The sequence below is a fragment of the Salvelinus alpinus genome, chromosome 3 (assembly GCF_045679555.1).
Source record: "Salvelinus alpinus chromosome 3, SLU_Salpinus.1, whole genome shotgun sequence".
Taxonomy (NCBI): domain Eukaryota; kingdom Metazoa; phylum Chordata; class Actinopteri; order Salmoniformes; family Salmonidae; genus Salvelinus; species Salvelinus alpinus.
The window spans coordinates 38,469,409-38,490,971 of record NC_092088.1 but is presented as its reverse complement, the minus strand read 5'-3'; the positions used below and the strand labels follow the sequence as shown (position 1 = coordinate 38,490,971).

General features: G+C 42.7%; 1 protein-coding gene across 3 annotated transcripts in view; it reads left to right on the top strand.

Moving 5' to 3' along the window:
• Positions 1-21,563, top strand: part of LOC139570669 (sorbin and SH3 domain-containing protein 1-like) — an 86,343-nt gene that overhangs the window by 58,694 nt on the left and 6,086 nt on the right. For 2 of the 3 annotated variants that reach the window (XM_071392745.1, XM_071392744.1), the window contains 13 exons: positions 3,940-3,989; positions 7,187-7,362; positions 11,344-12,804; positions 14,169-14,245; positions 14,532-14,705; positions 16,837-16,883; positions 17,236-17,350; positions 17,808-17,933; positions 18,218-18,412; positions 18,652-19,209; positions 20,015-20,113; positions 20,741-20,937; positions 21,270-21,376. In XM_071392745.1, the coding sequence (XP_071248846.1) occupies positions 3,940-3,989; positions 7,187-7,362; positions 11,344-12,804; positions 14,169-14,245; positions 14,532-14,705; positions 16,837-16,883; positions 17,236-17,350; positions 17,808-17,933; positions 18,218-18,412; positions 18,652-19,209; positions 20,015-20,113; positions 20,741-20,937; positions 21,270-21,376 (3,382 nt within the window). Of the gene's footprint in view, positions 1-1,646; positions 3,990-7,186; positions 7,363-11,343; positions 12,805-14,168; positions 14,246-14,531; positions 14,706-16,836; positions 16,884-17,235; positions 17,351-17,807; positions 17,934-18,217; positions 18,413-18,651; positions 19,210-20,014; positions 20,114-20,740; positions 20,938-21,269; positions 21,377-21,563 lie in introns of those variants that run through there. The other variant, XM_071392743.1, reaches the window with a different exon arrangement.

Sequence of the window (21,563 nt, the reverse complement as noted above, 5' to 3'; positions counted from 1 at the left end):
ATACGGAAAATGTCAAGAACTTTGAAAGTTTCTTCAAGTGCTGTCGCAAAAGCCATCAAACTGGCTCTCATGAGGACCGTCACAGGAAAGGAAGACCCCGAGTTACCTCTGCTGCAGAGGATAAGTTCATTAGAGTTACCAGCCTCAGAAATTGCAGCCCAAATAAGTGCATCACAGAATTCAAGTAACAGACACATCTCAAAATCAACTGTTCAGAGGAGACTGCGTGAATCAGCCCTTCATGGTAAATTGCCGCAAAGAAACCACTACTAAAGGACAACAATAATAAGAAGAGACTTGCTTGGGTCAAGAAACACGAACAACGGACATTAGACTGGTAGAAATCTGTCATTTGGTCTTATGAGTCCAAATGTGCTATCTTTTGTTTTCAACAGGACAATGGCCCAACACACATCCTGTGTAAGGGCTATTTGACCAAGAAGGTGAGGGATGGAGTGCTGCATCAGATGACCTGGTCTCCACAATCACCCGACCTCAACCCAATTGAGATGGTTTGGGATGAGTTGGACCGCAGAGTGAAGGACAAGCAGCCAACAAGTGCTCAGCATATGTGGGAACTCCTTCAAGACTGTTGGAAAAGCATTCCAGGTGAAGCTGTTAGAGATAATGCCAAGAGTGTGCAAAGCTGTCATCAAGGCAACGGGTGGCTACTTTGAAGAATCTCAAATATAACATATATTTTGATTTGTTTAACACTTTTTTGGTTACTACATGATTCCACATGAGTTATTTCATAGTTTCGATGTCTTCACTATTATTTTACAATGTAGAGAATTGTACAAATAAAGAAAAACCCTTGAATGAGTAGGTGTGTACAAACTTTTGATTGGTTCTGTGTGTGTGTGTGTGTGTGTGTGTGTGTGTGTGTGTGTGTGTGTGTGTGTGTGTGTGTGTGTGTGTGTGTGTGTGTGTGTGTGTGTGTGTGTGTATATATATATATATATATATATATATATATATTTATTTTTTATTATTATTATTTTTGCCTATGCCCAGGAGCTTAATGGTTTCTTGACAGCGTATCGATCTAACAATAGATAAAGTGGTTTTCTGACCTGTTATACTTGTAGTGCATTGTCTTATGATCACAATCCTTGTCGCTCCAAAATCATGGTCATAACCAGATCGATGCACTGACATTCTGGTTTGATCACATCAACCATTAATACCTCACAAAGGTCACGACTTATGCATGAGCTCACAGTCAAAGGCCTCGGCATTCATATGATTACAGTCACATTCAATCACAGCTCCATGGACATACAAGGTGAAACGGAAGCAAAATACCATACATATCTATGGTTAGGAAGAAAGTTTTGGCCTTCTGTGTCCCGACTGAGTGACTGCGTCAGTGACTAGTCTGTCTGGTGTAAGCTGTCACTGAGAGGGCAGCTGCATGTGGGGTCATTAATACAGTGTCGGACTCTGACCACAGTCTCTGTACGGATTCATACACTGAATGGCTGGGCATCCCAAATGGCACCCTAGTCCCTATATAGTGCACTGCTTTTGGCCAGAGCCCGATGGTCCCTGGTCAAAAGTAGTGCGCTATATAGGGACTAGGGTGCCATTTGGGACGCGCCCATTATGAACCTCTCCGCGACTTTAATGTTCGACCGGACGTAACCCATAATCCCCTCAGCTCATTGTTTTCATATTTAACCTCAGTTATAGACTTAACCTTTATCTCTAGCTATAACAGTAACAACATGCTAGGGGAGCTGATTTTTTTAATAAGAACTTGTCGAAACATTTACTTTTGGAAGGAAAGGCTCCCATTACACTCATGATTCCTATTTTTGGAATGTGAATAAACAAAGTACCCAGATCCCCAACCTGCAATGTTGGCCTATATATATCACCTGGCAGCAAAGTCATCACAGACACCTGTTTGGAAAATGTGCAAACATTGTTAACGCAGTGTTCCACTGACGGGTCCAGAGAAAGGAATTCACAGTACCTTCATCCGCCTAGATTCGTAAACAGCTTTAAATATTTTTTGTGTCCCTTCATTTCCAGTGAAACCACACATTACACACAAAGAGACATCAGATCTCGGCAATATCTGTCTAAAGTCCTTGTTTGACTTCGGGGATCTTGGCATGATCGTGACAATTGTTCATGCATATGAACTTTCCATCGTTAGTAATATTATTTTGTACTCCACTTTATATGGAATGTTTCACATGGAAGGTTAAATCATATTTTCTACCCAAAAACCTTTGCATTACATATTTTCAGCTTGTAATTGTTATTTCACCTGCCATACACTAAACACATATCCATACACGTAATGAAGATCGCTGGGAATCCCCAGGCTTGTAAATCTCTTGTAAATAATCAGAATGAGATCCCCTTCCTTTAGTTCACATAAGTCTCTCACTCCTATTTCATGATTATTTTCCATCAGAGCAGTGTAGTGTCAGCTCAATTACTCACAAGTACCAGGGGACACCATCCATTTCATCCCCTGTTGAGAGGGACTGGGAGATCAGTCAGCAGACCTGGGTTCAAATATTATTTATAGTCTTTCAAATACTTTTAGTGTTTACTTTAGCCTTCTTGTAGTGCCAGATGTGTGGGGTTTGCAGATTTGCAACTATTATATTGGCTCCATTGCGCCAGGCAAGCTCAATCGAGCCCAGCTAAAGTATTTGAAATGATTTCCAAAAGTGTTTGAACCCAGTTCTGTCCGACAGAGAGGGATAGGAAGACAAGAGAGTGAAAAGACACAGATAATTCAGTGGCGGTGGCATGTTCTCGAAGAAGGGCTAAGGCGCCTGTGGAACATTTGGCTTTATAAATAGATTAGTCTATATACCTGCCAGGCTGAATTCTGATCTTATAAAGATAGGCATTCATTTTGAAAGGTTATTAATGATCCTCCTCCCCTAGCAACCACAAGGAAGGCATGTTGTGGGAAATGAGCTTGTGCAGTATGCTACTGGTCTGGTATGGTCATCTGTTTGGGATGGGGCAGGGGTGGACATGTATGGTTGGGGGAGAGGTGCTTTTAGAAGGGCCAGGCTGGCGCTTGGGATTGTGTAATCTTATTTGCAAACAACACTTATGCTATTATTCATATCCCGCCTGTCATGTCTGTTATTTTTACACTCTGTGATGTCCGCATGGAGAAAAGCAACAGAAACAGTGGTCTAAAATTAGCCAGCTCTAAACCATTCAAAGCGCTAGCGGGTGCTACCCCACCAGCGAATGGCTCTTTTGACTTTTAGTAACCGCCCCAGAATAACATCAAATAAGATAACTATGTGTTTTGTCAGCTCGCACGGCAAAGTCCTATAAACAAACGTATTCACTCACCCTTTCCTTGTTTGTTTGTGTATGTTGGCCTGTGCTTATGCTTCATGGCATTGTGTCAGTTTTACTTTATTTGTGTGTTATTGTAATGCCTCTGACTGTGTTTCTCAAGGCTTTTATTGTGTTTTGGGATTGTTGTTATCAGCATCACACTGTGATGATATTTGTGTGTGTGTGTGTGTGTGTGTAATTTGGCCTGCTTGCACCACCAGCTGGTTAACTGTCCCCTGGTCTGGTCCAGTGGTAATGATAGTGACTCAATACCAGACAAAAGAGAGGCCCTCTCTCACCAGCTCATTGGCTGAGCCTAGTGACAGCCTCCTCCCCGCATGGGCGCCCCTGACCGATGCACGCCCACCCCCCTCCTCACTGCCGCTTGTTTTCTCCAACTTGCAAGCGTGCCAAAACACACGCTTGCTCCTCCATGTAAAAGCTTCGTTCAGCAGAGCTAACAATCCCAGGCTTTGGAGACACTTCAGACAGACACACGAGAAAGAGAAAAGAGAGCCAGTCACCACAGCTAATGCTCCTGCTTCTATTCTAGTTGGAAGAGACCTTCCTGTGGATTTATCAATGACTTCTTTGTTTGGTCTGTTGCAGAGTGCCCCCTCTTTTAGCCCCCTGGAAACACCCGCCGAACTACAGCAGTAGTAAGTCCATGCTTCTCTTACCTCTATGCTTCTGTCTTATGCTTATCCATTCCAAAATGTGTGTTTGTCTGTGTTTAGGTCACGTTTTTAGGAGTGCTGTCAGCAGGGGATTTTAAGCATTTTAACACCCTGTGGAGATTTCCCCATTTAGGGAAGGGGGGAGACTCCTGCTGCTTCCTGAGAGGGGGGGACAGCGAAAGAGAGAGGTTCCTATTAACGAGTGTAAAAGCTGCCAGTACAGTGTGTCCTCTGTCTGGAGAGGTTTTGGGAGGTAGCGGTGTTGGGGACATGGCTACTATATGGCGATTTATTTAAAGCTGAAAGCAAACAGCCCCCGAGTCAAACCTGGATGACATTTGTGAGTGGAGAGAGACAGGGAACTCCGCTCTATTCCACCCTACAGCTACGTAATTTTATTCGTTATCTCCCCAGAGTGGGTGTGTGAAGCCAGCCTGTATCTTATAACGAGAATAACATTGATATGAAAGTGGGTGTTCAATCAATAAGCAAACCAGCAGCGTTACGACTTTGATCTCTTTGTTGTTTTGTCAGCAGAGATTTATTTGCGCTCATTTTGTTTCTGGAATTAAACTTAAGGAATTCTAGCCCTAGCCAATGGCAGAAAGTTCTCCCACCATTTCTGTTTGGAACTTTCCATCTCTCCCGAAACTTCTATTTGGATTTCACAGCATGATATTCCCTAACTCTTTTGAATAGTTTATTTTTCTCAAGGATCTTTGACGTCGTTCATTGTCGCCAGCTCATTGGATATTAAGTAACACAGGTTATTGATAATGCCATGCACTGTATTGGAATGAGTTAATTAACAGATACATCTGTCTGTGCACTTATTATATTATGTCATAATTTTTATGAATGCTGCATTTTTTAACTTATTTCTAGATGGATTTCTGAAAGCATTAAATCAGTCTAAAGCCTTTTTTCCCTTTTCTTTTTATACATTTATTTGTAAAAGTCTAAGAAATATGTTTAGTAACTTGTCGCATCATCTGCCACCAAGTTGTTATGGGCATTTAAAATATGCTAAAACTGTTTCTGGTTAACAGCCAATCACATTTGCACATTACTTTAATGTTTTTTCTACAAAAAAATCTGACTGCTTCATTGGACCAAACTGGCTTTGATTTGATAATGTTTATTAATGTTTATGATGCAAGTATTGCATCACAGCAGTTTATGTACAAACCCTGTCATCTGTTTAAGAAATTTGTTTAAAATTGTAAACTCCTGAGATGAAGCCATAAGTCCCACAGGCTTTCCTCAAAGGGTTACGAGACACATGTTTAGGGGGTGAGAGTTTACTGGGGTTTCTTTGAAATTAAAGGCCTAGCCTATATTCAAGAACTTTCTAGTACACATTTACCTCATTGTTGTACACCACATTGCTTACTGTATACAGACGTGTATAAACAAGGGACCAAAATAGATATTTTTGGCTGAGTTCAAGATAGGTTAGCAACAGACATGTGTACAGACAGTATTCAATTGTTAGCATCTCAATCAAATGTCAATAGTCTATCAGGAGTAGGCTTATATTTCCAATATTGCCATTTACAAACAGGGTAGGCTACTATCAAACTATTCTTAACCTTGCAATATTATCCATCATTAATGATCAAACTCTCTTCCCCAATACATTTGTATCACATTGATGCCTGCTGGTTAGATGCAATTGGGTAAGAACATCTTCAGATAACTGAAGTTATGTAACTGCTCCATAGCCTACTTGTGGGGCCACGGGCTCCCTCTCAGGCAATGGGATGTCTTATGACCTCACATAGACTCTTCCCAGGAAACCATCTGAGATGGTTCCAAGGCGTTATACAGCCCCTGTAGCCTGGTAAGGGGTACCTTATTTGAATACTTGCATGTACCCTATAAAGTACAGGTTTTTATTGAGTATGAATGCAGTAGCCCAAATGGCTGGTTATTCTGAGAACTATAAAAAGGTTCTTGTTGAGGGGGTTAAATAAACAAAAAAGGAGGCATGGCTCTTCCTCTTAACGTTTTACTGCAGTGGGCTAAATCAGGGTCACACAGAGTGTTTCTTGGTCTTAAACATGGTAGTTTTAACATGGTTATGGGTAAATGTTTGTTTTTTTATTTTTTAAATAAGACACCTGTACCATGTCAGTATAGAGCTGAAATGTATTCAATTTTGAGTTTGCATCCCAATATAACAACCATTTGATATAGAAACACTGGATTTTGTAAAATAATATATATAATGTTGATTAATTATGAAAAATATGAATAACATTTCACCCATGAGGCCACTAGAGGGTGCTTCTGGTCATTAAACCAGGCATTATGTCAGAGGGCCAAACTCATTTGGGGAAAACCTGCTGCTCTCCTCACGCCTCGCTGTACTCCACTTCTGGTCTCAAAGATGCCTATTGTGTCTCCAAATGTTTTTTTTATTGTTAATTTACAGCACAGGAAAGTGGAATATCCTGCAATGGGAAACAGACTACTGTTGTGTTACCCTGTAGAGATACTGTGGGTGGGTGGAGTAATTCACTGTGCTGAATTTACTCCGCTCAAAAACTTTGTTTTCAGGCTTTGTTACATTTTCCCACGTGATTTACTACGTTACTGGAAATTGTTGTTAGTTTAATGGCCTCCACTCATGCATGGCAGCATAAATAGAAAGACAGGGAAGCATCAAACTCTCTCCTGAGACAGTGGCATTTGAAGTAGAGTAACCCTAAAAAAAGTACAGATGCATAGCAGAGTAACATGTTCAGACAATAATATTTGAAATCTCTCCCATTGGCCTCCGTGGAATGCAAAGTTAAGGGCAGTGAGCACAAGTAGAGTGCTGTTTTATTTTACGTCTAGGTCCAAATCTTTACACTCCTCATGTTCCCCTAATAAAATGAACAAAAAGGCTGAATCAACAAGTAATCAACCACAGAATGTGTAAGATAAGTCTAACCATATGGCAACTCACAAAATTGCGCCAATGAAAATAAAAATGCTTTATCTTTTCATAAATCTCATGTTACTCAAATTGTTTTACTCAATTAAACTGCACTTAATTACCAACACTGGCATGTATTACAGCATGCTTTCTTCTAGCTAGCTGGCTGTGTGAACATATAGTCTTGTCCTAATCAGGCTTTCTGAGTCAAGCTGCTTTTTAGGGTTAATATTTTCTCCATGTTTTGCTCTAGCTCCGGGTGTAAGGCCGGACACAGCGAGGTGGAGAAGGACGAAGGATCATCCAGCAGCGAACCAGCGGCTCCAGAATGTGACCGCCATGTTTACAAGAGTGTCCTGGAGGGCGGCGACATTCCCCTGCAAGGTCTGCGGGCCATCAACAAGCGCCATGCCAGCACCTCCTCCAAAGGTAGGATTCCACTCCACATCTATACCGAACTGGCTTCACAGTGGGACTCTGAAAGGGGTTTTTACCACTCAGGTGGAACCAAATGACTTATGGGGATGTTGGATCATGAAAGTATCTGTTAGGGATACATGTGTTTCCTTTTAACTTTGTGTTGAAATCCACATGTGTTTTTGCTTCAGGTTATCACACCAGAGGCCAATCATCTTTCAGCATAAATATTTTCTCAGCCGTTTATTTTCTAAATCATTGATATCATGGATGTTTCACCAAACTGTCCATATCCGCTTGGAAATCCATCGAGAGTTAGGCTGTCGAAGCTTTTCCTGCTAAATCAATGGAGGCTATCAAGCTAACCTTGGGTTGTGCCCTCATCCTACAGTTATCTGCCTCTGCAGACCAGGCATTCGTTGGAGAGGCTTAGGGGCAGGGCTCCAGAGTGTTCTAAAGCCAGGGAGCAAAGGTCCAGGCGAGGGGACTAATGGGGAGGAAAGGGGGGGATAAACAGGGCTCTGGTTTTCTAGGCTGGGCCAGACAGGGGCGAGGTAAACAAGAGGGACACAGCAGGGTGGTTAGGCATGAGGAAGTCAGCTGTCAAAGGGAGGTCAGAGGATGGAATTCCTGCGCACATGACCAGGGGAGAGAAATGCGAGGGGGGGAGAGGAAAGGAGGGAAGGGGAGGAGAAAGGAAGGGACAGATCGGGAACCGCGTGGCAATGTTGCCCCAATACATAACCAGAATTCCAACTGGCCAAGCAAGGCCTAGTCCTGAAGTCTAAAAGTAAGAGAATTAACCTTTGCGCCAGTCCGTTTAGAGTTTGTTTTTGTTTTTGCCAGATGCACAAATGTATTCTTTGTAGAGGTATTATTAGTTTATGTAAGCTGTCTGCGCTCCTCAATTAGTAATACATATTTGTTCTCTACAGAATTGTTTTAGATTGTCAGTACTGTATCGTGAAACTAAGATACCAGATAACTTGACTGAAGTTCAAGTCCCTATCCTATAAAAGTCTTGACTGAAGTCACTTTTCCATAAAATGTGGAAACTGCTATAAAGGGAATTCCGCCCAGAGTCATCTTGAGCCAAAGTCAACTGACTAGCACGCTCTCTCATTATGGCCTGCCAGAGACACACCACCTCAGCTCTGTGGACACTCCGTTACAGTACATACAACAGAGCAAGATAAAGTGCAGAGAGAGCTTCATCATGTGGTCCTGCTTCATGCTCTTTAAAACAATAATGGCACACTTTGTTGTCACAGAACTTTGCTTCCTGCAGGCCTTTCTAGTGGCTATAATTATAACGTCCCCTTACAGTGCCTTGCAAAACTATTTGCCTCCCTTGGCATTTTTCCTATTTTGTTGCATTACAACCTATAATTTAAATTGATTTTTATTTGGATTCCATGTAATGGACATACACAAAATAGTCCAAATTGGTGAAGTGAAATGTTAAAAAATACCTGTTTTAAATTTAAAAAAAGGAAAAGTGGTGCGTGCGTATGTTTTCACCCCCTTTGCGATGAAGCACCTAAATAAGATCTGGTGCAACCAATTACCTTCATAAGTCACATCATTTGTTAAATAAAGTCCACCTGTGTTCAATCTAAGTGTCACATGATCTGTCACATGATCTCAGTATATATACACCTGTTCTGAAAGGTCCCAGAGTCTGCAACACCACTAAGCAAGGGGCACCACCAAGCAAGCGGCACCATGAAGACCAAGGAGCTCTCCAAACAGGTCAGGGACAAAGTTGTGGAGAAGTACAAATCAGGGCTGGATTATAAAAAATACCCGAAACTTTGAACATCCCACGGAGCACCATTAAATCCATTATTAAAAAATGGAATGAATATGGCACCACAACAAACCTGCCAAGAGAGGGCCGCCCACCAAAACTCACGGACCAGGCAAGGAGGGCATTAATCAGAGGCAACAAAGAGACCAAAGATAACCCTGAAGGAGCTGCAAAGCTCCACAGCAGAGATTGGAGTATCTGTCCATAGGACCACTTTAAGCCGTACACTCCACAGAGCTGGGCTTTACAGAAGAGTGGCCAGAAAAAAGACATTGCTGAAAGAAAGAAAATAAACAAACACGCTTGGTGTTCGCCAAAAGGTATGTGGGAGACTTCTTCCAAACATATGGAAGAAGGTGCTCTGGTTAGATGAGACTAAAATTGAGCTTTTTGGCCATCAAGGAAAAATGCTATATCTGGCACAAACCCAACACTTCTCATCACCCCAAGAACACCATCCCCACAGTGACGCATGGTGGTGTCAGAATCATGCTGTGGGTATGTTTTTCATCAACAGGGACTGGGAAACTGGTGGGAATTGAAGGAATGATGGTGCTAAATACAGGGAAATTCTTGAGGGAAACATGTTTCAGTCTTCAAGAGATTTGAGACTGGGACTGAGCAATACTCGAGTGGTTTAAGGGGAAACATTTAAATGTCTTGGAATGGCCTAGTCAAAGCCCAGACCTCAATCCAATTGAGCATCTGTGGTATGACTTAAAGATTGCTGTACACCAGTGGAACACATCCAACTTGAAGGAGCTGGAGCAGTTTTGCCTTGAATAATGGGCAAAACTCCCAGTGGCTAGATGTGCCAAGCTTATAGAGACATACCCCAAGAGACTTGCATCTGAAATTGCTGCAAAAGTTAGTTATGCACGCTGAAGTTTTCTGTTTTTTTGTCTTATTTCTTGTTTGTTTCACAATAAAAAATATTTTGCATCGTCAAATTGGTAGGCATGTTGTGTAAATCAAATGATACAACCGGTCCACAAATCTATTTTATTTCCAGGTTGTAAGGCAACAAAATAGGAAAAATGCCAAGGGGGGTGAATACTTTCGCAATCCACTGTATAATGTCCTATTCATGGAAATAACATTAGTATTCAACTTATACAGTGAGGAGTTGCTTTAACAGGATACTGAGGGTAGATATGACTGAGCCAAAAATACAGCCTCATTAGCATAATGCAAATGAGCATTTACTGCTGTAGGCAACATCCCTGTAGAGTTATCGCAACAGCTGGTGGCGGTTGTGTGTCATCATTCCCTACTGGGTTGTGTCATTCTTTACTGTGGTAGGACTAGCACATTATAGTATGTGGCATTACTAGCACATCTCTTACTCAGAGGTGAGAGTCAACCATGACTACTCATCCCAACAGGTGTGTCTTCCCAGAATATTATGTGGTAGTCGCTCACAGTATGACCTTGCTGTTTTGACAGTTCTATTTGAGACTGTGTCCTGTGATGGACCCTGGAGTTGGAAGGGCTTTCTGGGTTAGCTGCAAAAAAGTTAAGGGCATTCCAATTCCTCAATGCTGAGGCCTAGTTCGTAAGTAGTGCGTAGATGGGTAATGGTGGCTTATAGTGTAGTTTGTATTTCTTATGAACTTATGAGCTGTTTATTGCATCATTTTAGTTTATACTGATATCAAAGCTACTGTGGATTCTGTTCTGATGTTTATTGAAATATTTGAACATGTAATCTGTTATTTAATTTGATGTTCGAACAGCAAGCGTACCAACATTGCATCACATAGCATTTCATGCATGACATACTGCCCTGCTCTCTGCCCTTTCTGTTGTTTCACTTCTTTTATGTTACTGCTTACGATCACTAATCATTTAATTATGAATAATTGTGATTGAATCAACATATCAGCTCCGGTGAAAATTACGAAAATTACGACACTTAACATGCATTTCTAGCGCTATTCAGAATCAACATGTTCACTTCTCCACTTAAAACAAAGCATTTAACAAGTGGCATTACTAATAGCGTAACAAAGTAATTTGTTACTTGATGTGAAATGCATCACGTTCTTTTCTCCCTCATCAACTTTTGATGGACATTGTCTTTACTTTAGAAATGTGTTGACCCTGTGTTATTTTCAGTGTGTGTGAATTTGTGACCATTAACCTAATATGCTGTTTATTCTGTTGTCCTGCATGCTTGCCAGTGGATTATCAAGGTGGGAATGGCTATATAATTTCACCATGCTCTTCTGTAAATAGTCGATCAGTTCTTGCCAGTAATGCCCTAGGTTACCAGTGTAAGAATAAGAAGCCCTTATCTGCTGCCAAAGCCTGCATACCCCAAATCCTCCCCTCTAAGTTCAAACCTAAGCTGATACCCCCTAGTGTTGACAGCCAGGACAGGAGGACTGCGCCTGCCAGGCACCCAAAGGCACACAGCTGTGAGGATATATACACAGGGAGCACAGGCGCAGAGGCCCAGGAGAGTGGACTAAACTCAAACAAAAACTCTAATGGTCTCCCCCTTGACTCTGAGGCTGGTTTAAATAATGGCAGCCCTGCGACTAGAAGGAGCACATCTGAGTTCTCCACCCTGTACCGGAACATGCACAGCATCCAGAGGCCTTCCTGCTCAGTGGGCTCCAGCCCCCACGGGAGTGTCCGTAGCCTGACCTCCCTGTTCGAGAAGGTGGGGGTCAATGGAACTGATGGGGAGGGGGATGAGGCAGGGGAGAACATGCCCGGGCGGGACGCCGTGTCGTCGCGGGTGTCAGAGTTTGAGCTGATCATCCAGCACTCCAGCCCGTCTCCCACACGCTCCTCCTCCATGCCAACACTACCCACCGGCCAGAGCCTCACCCACAACCACAGCCCCGCCGACCTCTTCATGGCGTCCGCTGTCTCGGCTGAGTCGCTGCTGCTCACTGTCCCAGGGCACACTGGGCAGACAGAGGGCTGCCCTCTCGAGGACACGGAAGGCAAGGCAGCCCGAGACAAGGCGTTTCTGTCAGACAGCGAGATGGTGGGATCCTCTGAGTACAGTGACACACTGAGAGCCGAGTCCCTCTCTGGGACTGAGTCAGAGACAGAGCAGCACGGCCCCACAGATAAAGCCCCAGTACCAACAGAGAAACCCCCAAAGGTCACTATCTCCAGAACCTCAAACAGTCCCCCAGCACCAGTCATCCCGTCCGCTTCCCCACACAACCACCACCTCCACAACCACCACCACCATAAACCCAGCAGCAAGTGCAAAGGCTCCTGCCCAGCCTCCTATACCCGCTTCACCACTATCCGGCGGCACGAGAGGCAGCAGCAGGCCACGGCCCAGCAGGACAAACTGTCTACCCAGGAGAAAATAAAGAACTCTCTCCCCTCGAACCTCTTCCTCATGGGCCCTGCACCGTTCAGGGTGAAGAGGCCTCTCCGGTCTCACCAGGCCAAAAAGACTCTCTCAGCCACTAAGGTGATGGCAGGTCAAACGTCACAGACAAATTTCTATGATCCCAGGCCCCTCATTCCACTGCGCCTCTCTTCCTTGGAGGTGCTGGAGAAGCTGGGCAACGGGGAAGGTGCGCCGTCCGACAGTGACAACAACCTGACTAATAGGGGAGTCTTGGACGCCAATGGGAATCTTCTGCAGCCGCTAGCAGCTCACCGCAGAGGTGGCTATCTCCTCTCCATATTTTCACCTGAGTGTCCCTTCTCCCACACACCCGTGCCGATCTCTCTGGCCACTCATTGTGTTTTTTTCTCCAAGCTTTTCTCCTTTGCATTCTATCTGTATTTTTCACAACGTGATGCTACCACCTTCCATATTTTTTGTCTGTGTGGTGTGTCACAGTAACAATGCAGTGTTTGGTTACATTTTCTTGCCTGACAAACATTCTTTTCCATAAACCCATCACAAAACACTTTTGTAACTTTAGTGCATTCTGACAACTTTTGGTAATGTATTTATTCAGTGACACGTCTTAAGGAGTTATACATAGCTACATAAAAATGTCAGAGGCCTACATGACACTTCTCTGAATTGTGTTAAAGTAGATTGGCTAAAAGGGATTCATTTAGATAAAAATGTATTGATCTTCATGTAAAATGCCATGTAATGTTGGTGTAGGCTATTGTTATGGCAATGCATATGGCATACAGTATACACCCTCAAGTAATGCGTTACCATATCTTTTATAAGGCTATGTGCTTCCGGGTTTTTGTCAGCTTTGGCGTAAGCAAATGTGCTGTGTCAGGGGTCTGTTTTCATCTGTCATCCTCCATTTTTATCATTCTGACAAGACTGGAATTTCAAGTAGAGAGACTATGTGCTTCCCTCTTATTTCTTTATAGCTGGTATTGGTACTTCCTGTATATATTCTGTGTAATAATACACGGATTTATGTCTCAGAGGTTGGTAATTATAGGGGTTTTCTTATGGTGTTTGGTTTGAGGAATGGTGAAATGTCTATTGCTAATGGCTGTGTGGGAAGCAAAATTAGTATTGTAATACAGTTAGGGATAACTGGGATGAAGTAATTAAACATGTCAGTGTGGAAATCAGATGACTCATTGGTGATGGGTGATATGCATTTACATTGTACATCAACCATATCATAAGTCACAATTGTTTTTATCTGAATGTTTTTGTACAGTGTTTTGTTTCCTCTATAGCCATCAACCTCTAGTATTTTTTCATAAAAACAGGGTCATACTGTGTTACTGTGTTTATTGTTTTGTGCATGTGGGAATATGTTTTTTTTCTTCAGTGTGTGTATCTCTCCTTTATCATACTGCAACGGACACCTTTTCTTCAGAGCATGTCTAGTTCTATGTTTTACAGTGTTCCCTTGCATTGTCAAAATAAGTTTTATAGATCTATTGGAATTGTGGTATTGCAATAGGGTTAGAGCTATTTCTTTTTTTTATTGAAATATTATAGATATTGAAAGCAGCACTATTGATGAACTCTGTTATGGGGAAATGTTGAATGCCTTTGGAGAATTTCAGGACATAATTTATACATTTTTTGTATTAGATTCAGACTCCTTGACTCAAGGAGACCTTGGTGACGGCCTGGATGAGGTAGTCAGGAGACGCCATGGAGATAAAGAGGTAATGTTTCTTTATTGTTTGTTTATTGTTTCTGCAACATTTCTTTTGTAGTCCTCTCTCAACAAAATCTGATAGGGCTTCACTCTCCTTTTGAACAATAAATATGACTAAAAACTGTTCAGCGTATACTAAAACTGTGAAATATTTCCACAATATACAAATTGCTTTACTGATCATTTCCATCCTCCATTTTGGAGTGTCTGTGGTCCTTAGAACTATTAATGTGGCATGCAAAAACAAGTAAAATGCAAAATAAATGACAGATAATGGTATGTTTCCCTGACAGAAAATTTTGGAAGAGCAACGGCGGCTGAAGAGGGAGCAGGAGGAGGCCGACACGGCATCGAGGCGACACACGGGAATTGTTCCCACCCACCATCAGTTCATCACTAACGAACGTTTCGGAGACCTGCTCAACATCAACATCAATGACGCAGACAAGAGGAAATCCGGATCAGAGGTACAATACAGTACCATCCCTCTCATTGTGAAAAATGACAGCTATTTTGGTGTGTGTGTGCAGGGGCGGATCTAGCTTGTATGGCTCCCTGGGGAACCCCACCTTCCGCCAGTGTATGTCTGTGTGTGGGTGTACTGTACTTGTGTGTGTACTGTACTGTACTGTGTGTGAGGGGAGGAGAGACAGTCGGGTTCCTGCTTTCACAGATGGTTTTGTCAGCTGTGACCAGACTTCAAAGGGTTGAAGCAAACGCTGTACATTTGAGTCAGGTGTTACGGTGATTAGGGCATTAGTAACTCTGGCTTGAATCATTGTTCTGCCATTTTACTGCTTATTACGTTCAACATGGGTCAACACCCACTGATGACTATAACCAGGGTGCACCCCAAAAATATTTTTCAAACACCTGAAACAGCTTTTTCCTGCAATCTAGAGTCATAATAGTTATGCTTAATTCTATGTAAAAAATAAGTAAATTTTTCTGCATATCTAAACATACATCATGAGCTGTCTGTATCCTCCTGACTGGTGGTCATTTTTTAAAGTCTACCAGCCTTGCTAGCAGGCATGCCAGCTAAGATAATTAGACAAGCTATAATGAACAAAAATGTAAACGCAACATACAACAATTTCAACGTTTTTACTGAGTTACAGTTCATATAAGGAAATCAGTCATTTGAAATAAATTAATTAGGCCCTAATCTATGTTAGAATTTGTCTTCAACTTTAACATTACATAGTATTTTGTGTAGATTGTTGACAAAAAAAAAAGACTAATCCATTTTAATCCCACTGTAACTACAAAATGTGGGAAAAGTCAAGGGGTGTGAATACTTTATGAAGGCTCTGTAGTTATGAGGTTGGGAAATTGGGAACCTATCTGGGCTAGCTAAAGCCAACTTCATAAAATTGCTAGGTGACTAGTAGTATTACAGAAAAATAACAACAACCCAATATATTTTTGGGTAGTTAATTTTTTTTAAACAGTACAAATCTGAGGGTCCCCTGTGCCCCCTATGGGCATGACTCCTCTGACTACAACGATTTAAATATATTTACATATATACATATATAATATATGTACATATATTTAAATATATCATGATTTGACCTTGCTTGCCTGAATATGGATGAATGAAGCTATTGTGATAGTAGTTGTAGCTATAAACACATTCCAAGGTTCAACATAACGCTTTGTACAGGTTAGCACAATATAGGTTCTACAGTTTTGTTCACCCATTATGTTTATGATTTACCGTTTCAACATACCTTTTTACAATATCATACACTTCTAATTCTTTTTGTTAACGTTTTATTTAACTAGGCACGTCAGTTGAGAACAAATTCTTATTTATAATGGCGGCCTACTCCGGCCAAACCCAGACGACAAAGAGTATGCTCTCTACTCTACTCTATTTTCAGGGACCAGCTAAATAAATCTGCCAAAAATACTGTATATCATCATGATAAATCTGCCTTTCACTCTGTTTTCCCTGACACACACATTTACTACATTTTAATCGGCCTGCCTGCTCTTTTGGCATCTGTTTGACTGCAGCCCACAGTAGCTCAGTATTTACCACCACCGTACAGAAACAGTCACATGAGTCGTTTCATTCCTGTCATTGCTAGAATATTCTCAGTGGATCAGGGACACTGAAAGGGCACAACCAACAAGCAGATGAGCTCAGAAGTTACATTTAGCACTCAAAAACATTTAAGCATTTTAACTAATTACTGTTGTATGTGACCAGTACAAATTGTTACTCTGGATTATATGTTAATGTTTTTATACATTGTGGAATCATATTATGTTATTATATTATTGTTAATTTGCAGTGCTTTATATGCTTTAGAGAAGAAAACAAATGTTTATTGCAGCCTGACATTTTTTTCATGTGCCTCAACTTTTATGAATAAATTATGTCTTACTACAGGGTATAAAGATATACTGTAACCACCAGCAGTAATTCACGTGAACATAAATTAGAAGATAGTTTTGTGGCAACCTGGCATGCAAGGCCAGCCTGAACGGAATAACCAATGTTCAGTACATGCCACAGAGCATGGGAGTCCAGGCTCCTTTATCCATCCTGATTTTCTAACAGTCCCTGCTTTGTTTGTTTTACAGAGAACTCCAGCCCTGGCTCGGTTTGACTTCAGAGCGGAGACTCTAAAGTGGGTAAAAGTCATTGACGCACATATCATGAGTGATTTCAAGAACATGCACAAAATATATAACCCTTGGTGTGTTGTAATCATCATGTGATTGTACCATATAGGCATTAGTGTGACCGACTGACTGGTGGTGGTTTATATTCATCTCCACTCTCACATAGCAATTTACACGTGGGCAGACCTCATTCTGAGTCTCATAGTGAAATGTTCCATGTAGTTGATATGTGGTCATATTTCTCCCTTTGTCATATTGCCCATATGCCTTTTTGACATAATGCTCATATTTTTTAAATTTGGCATATTGTTGAATCCAATAGCTAACCTATATGTTTGTTGTTGCTCTCTTTTTCAGGGAGTTGCCATTTCAAAAGGGAGACATTGTGTACATCATTCGACAGGTGGATAATAATTGGTTTGAAGGGGAGCATCACGGCAGAGTCGGAATCTTCCCACGGAGTTATGTTGAGGTACAAACAGTTCCAATATTGTAACTGAAAATTAACTCTGACCTTTTTGCTACTAATGGAACTCACTACAGTACGGTACAGACTGATGTGCCAAATTGACCAGTTATTGCCTTATTGTTATTATGACACAAGTCAATTCTTCAGGGTTATGACACCAGTCAGTTGAAAAGTTCAACAGTGGAAGAGGCCCTGTTGAGTATTGATATTCACTGGAGTCGTGTTCAGTAAGAAGAAACTGTTTTGAAACAGGGAGGTGCCACCACCACCTTGTCCGTGGAAAAACGCAGATATTTGTTTCCTATTGCAAAATGTTCTACTACAGTGTGCCCTCTTGAATGTGACACTGTTACAGTACCTACCATTGACTTTGACTGATTGCCTCCTGAACTTGACACTAGATCCTAGCATTGACATTGACCGATTTGTATTTTGGCCTTTGTGTGTATGTTTTCTCCAGCTCCTTCCCCCCACGGAGAAGGCCCAGCCAAAGAAGAGTGCACCAGTGCAGGTGCTGGAGTATGGAGAGGCCATTGCACGCTTCAACTTTACAGGGGACACGGTGGTGGAGATGTCTTTCAGAAAGGTAAAAATAACTTGGTTTTAAGGGTATTGAGGTTCGGCGCAGTTTGTTCCTCTTTTTACGTAATACAGACGGAAATCACAAAGTATTGCAACCTAGTTCCATCATAGTTTCAGGATACAGGAAATACAATATGCTTATCAGAAATCTTGTGTGTGCTGATGGTGTTTAGTTTGTGCTTGCTTTAATGTTATACTATGTTATCTAATATAATGGTTTGTTATATCATGCATATAAATGTGCGATCATACAGTATGAGCTAACGGGATGCCAATGTGTGTCTACAGGGAGAGAGGATCATCCTGATTCGCAGGGTCGATGAGAACTGGTACGAGGGCAAAGTCTCTGGCACCAATCGCCAGGGTATATTCCCAGTCACCTACATAGAGGTGCACAAACGACCCAGAGTAAAGAATGGATTGGATTACCCAGACCCCCCCATTGGCCAATCACCTCACCGCAGCCTCAATGCTTCCCCTCAGGTAATGACACGCTCCACACACACACACTCTCTTGTATAGCTGTCTGTCCAGGAATACAACAATCCTATACACTCCAAGTTTGCCTCAGTTTTTTTTGTTTACTTTGGTGGCCTAGTATTGCTATTTATTTTAACTTTATTATTTGTGTTTTGTTTATTCATACTCATGTCTAATGTTTAATCTTCCCGTTTCTGTCCCTCGTCCTCCCCTCTCTCTGGATGGTCATTTTGGTCTATAAGCTGAACCGTGTCCGTAACAACCGGCTCACCACATCCCCCCTGCCCCTCCCCCGCTCCCCCCGCCGCTCTGTGTCCCCCGAGGTCCATGCCATCTCCTCTGAGTGGATCTCCCTGACCATAGGGGGTGCCAGCCCCCCCACTGCCCCCACCCCTCCTCTACCCCCTCTCCCCTCCGTGTCTTACCGCTGGGGCGAGTACCTGCCCCCCTCCAAGTCTGCCAGCCCCGTGCCTCCCATCTGCGGCAGCCCCTATTGCATCTCACCCATGGCCTCCCCCTCCGCCTCCCCCCTGCCCCCACCCTACCCGCCCCGCCCTGGCTCGGCCACCCCTTTCCTCACCTTCACCCCGCCCCAGGGGGAGGACTTCCTCCTCTCCCCTCCCTCTCCTCGTCTGTCCCGCAGCCTGAGCCCCTGTGGAGGGGCGGGCCTGGAGAGCTGGTTGACAGGGGCCAGCCCCTTGAGCATCCTGGAGAGGGAGTTGATGGAGGGGGAGGGGGCAGAGGGAGACAGGGGCACTGGCCGCGAAGCCCTGGGCAGCTGGCGAAATAGCCCTGCAGAGGTATCTGATCAACTGCATGGTGTGCAGTGTTGCATCTCGGGTTCACTGTGGTTAGAACTGGAGTTCTTCCCTCCATGAGCCACAATAATAGGATGTTTCCGTTGTTGCTGCCTCTAGATAGATAATTGTGCAATAGATAGTGAATGACAACTAACTGTAATGTTGACCTAAGGTTGACCTTCCTCCAATGCAGTCAGCAGAGCTTACACGACTCCTGTGTCATATTTTGGACTGCATGTTTTTTGTGTGTGTGTGTGTGCGCCACTAACATGCACATGTTTGAGTGTTAAATTGGGTTTTCATATGAAGATTTATCTCAGGTGTTTGGAATGAAAACCATGTGACCGTGCATGATTTGTATTTTTTTTATGTGTTGAATGATTCACAGGGGTTGCAGATTCTTGACCCCCACAATTACACCATCATATTAGAAAATAATCTCATAGAGAAGCCAATTTGATTACTATTTGAGGATTAAGACTGGTTCGCGAACAGTCTGAAACAAATGTATGAATGTTTTTACAGAAAATAACTTTTGTTTGAGAGATATGTCTATGGATTTTTCTAACAAACAGTGTAAATTGACTTCCACTACGATTGTGTTTACAGCACGCTGTTGGAAATGAATTGCACCTTCCAGACATCACCCACTGGGTACACACTGGTTGAATCAACGTTGTTTCCATGTCATTTCAATGAAATGACATGGAACCAACGTAGAATAGACGTTGAATTGACATCTGTGCCCAGTGGGGAACTCCTATTTGTGAACCATCGAGTCTAATGTGTGTGTTCCCTCTTACAGCTGGTGAAGAATGATAGCGACTACCATGGAAGAACCTCCAGAAGCCCTGTCATGTTGTTTGACATCCAGGACAACAACATGAATGCTAACTCATTCACGGTAAGGTGCCGATTTGCCTTTTGTGGGCGACGATAATGTTTGAAAATTGATATGTCTGGTATTTCTGGACAAGCAATATGTGGTGGGGATTTATTTATCATGATCTATGATGATCGCTTGCTTTAACTCGTCACTGTTAATTTAACTGAACTTCATCACTTAACTAATCGTTTATCCTAAACCCCATCTCAGCTTTAGACTGTTACTTTGAGTTTCTGTGAAGAACAAGTCAATAAGATTAATATGACAGCATTATTGCATGACCTTGCTGTCATCTTTTCCTCCCCACTAATTGTGCATATCATCTTTTGAATAGTATCAGACGTGAACTAATAGTTCGTTGTGACTGTGTTCATTCTATATGCCACTCACTCTAGTGTCTTGCTCTTCCATGCTTACCCCTCGGCCGGACTCCACCACCATCTCTTCTGGTGTTTCACGACTTTCCTGGTTTTTCCTGGTTTCTAACGGATCCCTCCCTTTCTGCCTTGCTACTCACTGGACCTCCTACCTTCCTTCTTCCTGTGCACCCTCTAACTCCCTGCCCCTCTACCCAACTCCTTCATCTCTCCTTCTGGGCTGACTGGGAATTCTCTCTCTGACCTCTGACCTGACCACTGTCACTAGGAGGCGGTGTGTAATGAGATCATGAATATAGCCGAGACCTCGGTGAGGTACTGCAGCACCCTCTCCCCCCACCCCAATGACTCTGTCCTCCACAGACTCCTGCCCCCCCTTCACCCCAGTAAACAATCTCTCATCATTTCCCAGCAACCCCAGTCCCACAGCAGCAGCCCGGAGCCAAGCCGTCTCAGCTGTGGAATGTGAGTATGGCCGTCTGACGTCTGTCCCTACATCTAGTCTGAGCTCTGGATACTCTGGTTTCTGTTTTACTGTTGTACTCTGACTTAAGGCCCCAGTTCAACCGAGTCATGTTCATTAGGGCATGCCACGGAAAATATTTTAAAATGCTTTGCAATAGAAAACTAAAATGAGTCCCAGTAGTCGCTCCCTGTTTCAGTTGGTTTTAATCCATTTAGTGCCTATTGAACACTACCCTGGTCTTGTAAATACATCTCATATTTTGTTTTTGATTCTATGTCTCTCAAGTCCTTTTGTGGTTGTAGTTCTGACTTCATGTAATGTTATCCTACAGTTTCCAGGCTTTGTACAGTTACGTGCCACAGAATGAAGATGAGCTGGAGCTGCAGGAGGGAGATCTTGTCAGTGTCATGGAGAAGTGCGATGATGGCTGGTTTGTTGGTATGTGCCTGGGGGCTCAGGATGGATTCCCCAAAGATATGGTCATAGTCACATTCATCCATATAGGGTTACAGCAGAGTGACAGCAGAGTGACAGCAGAGTGTAAAACTGCCATGTGGGTAGTTTCTTGGAAATTCGCATATGGAGGAGGTTCAAACACATCAGGCTCTATTTTCACAAACCTAAC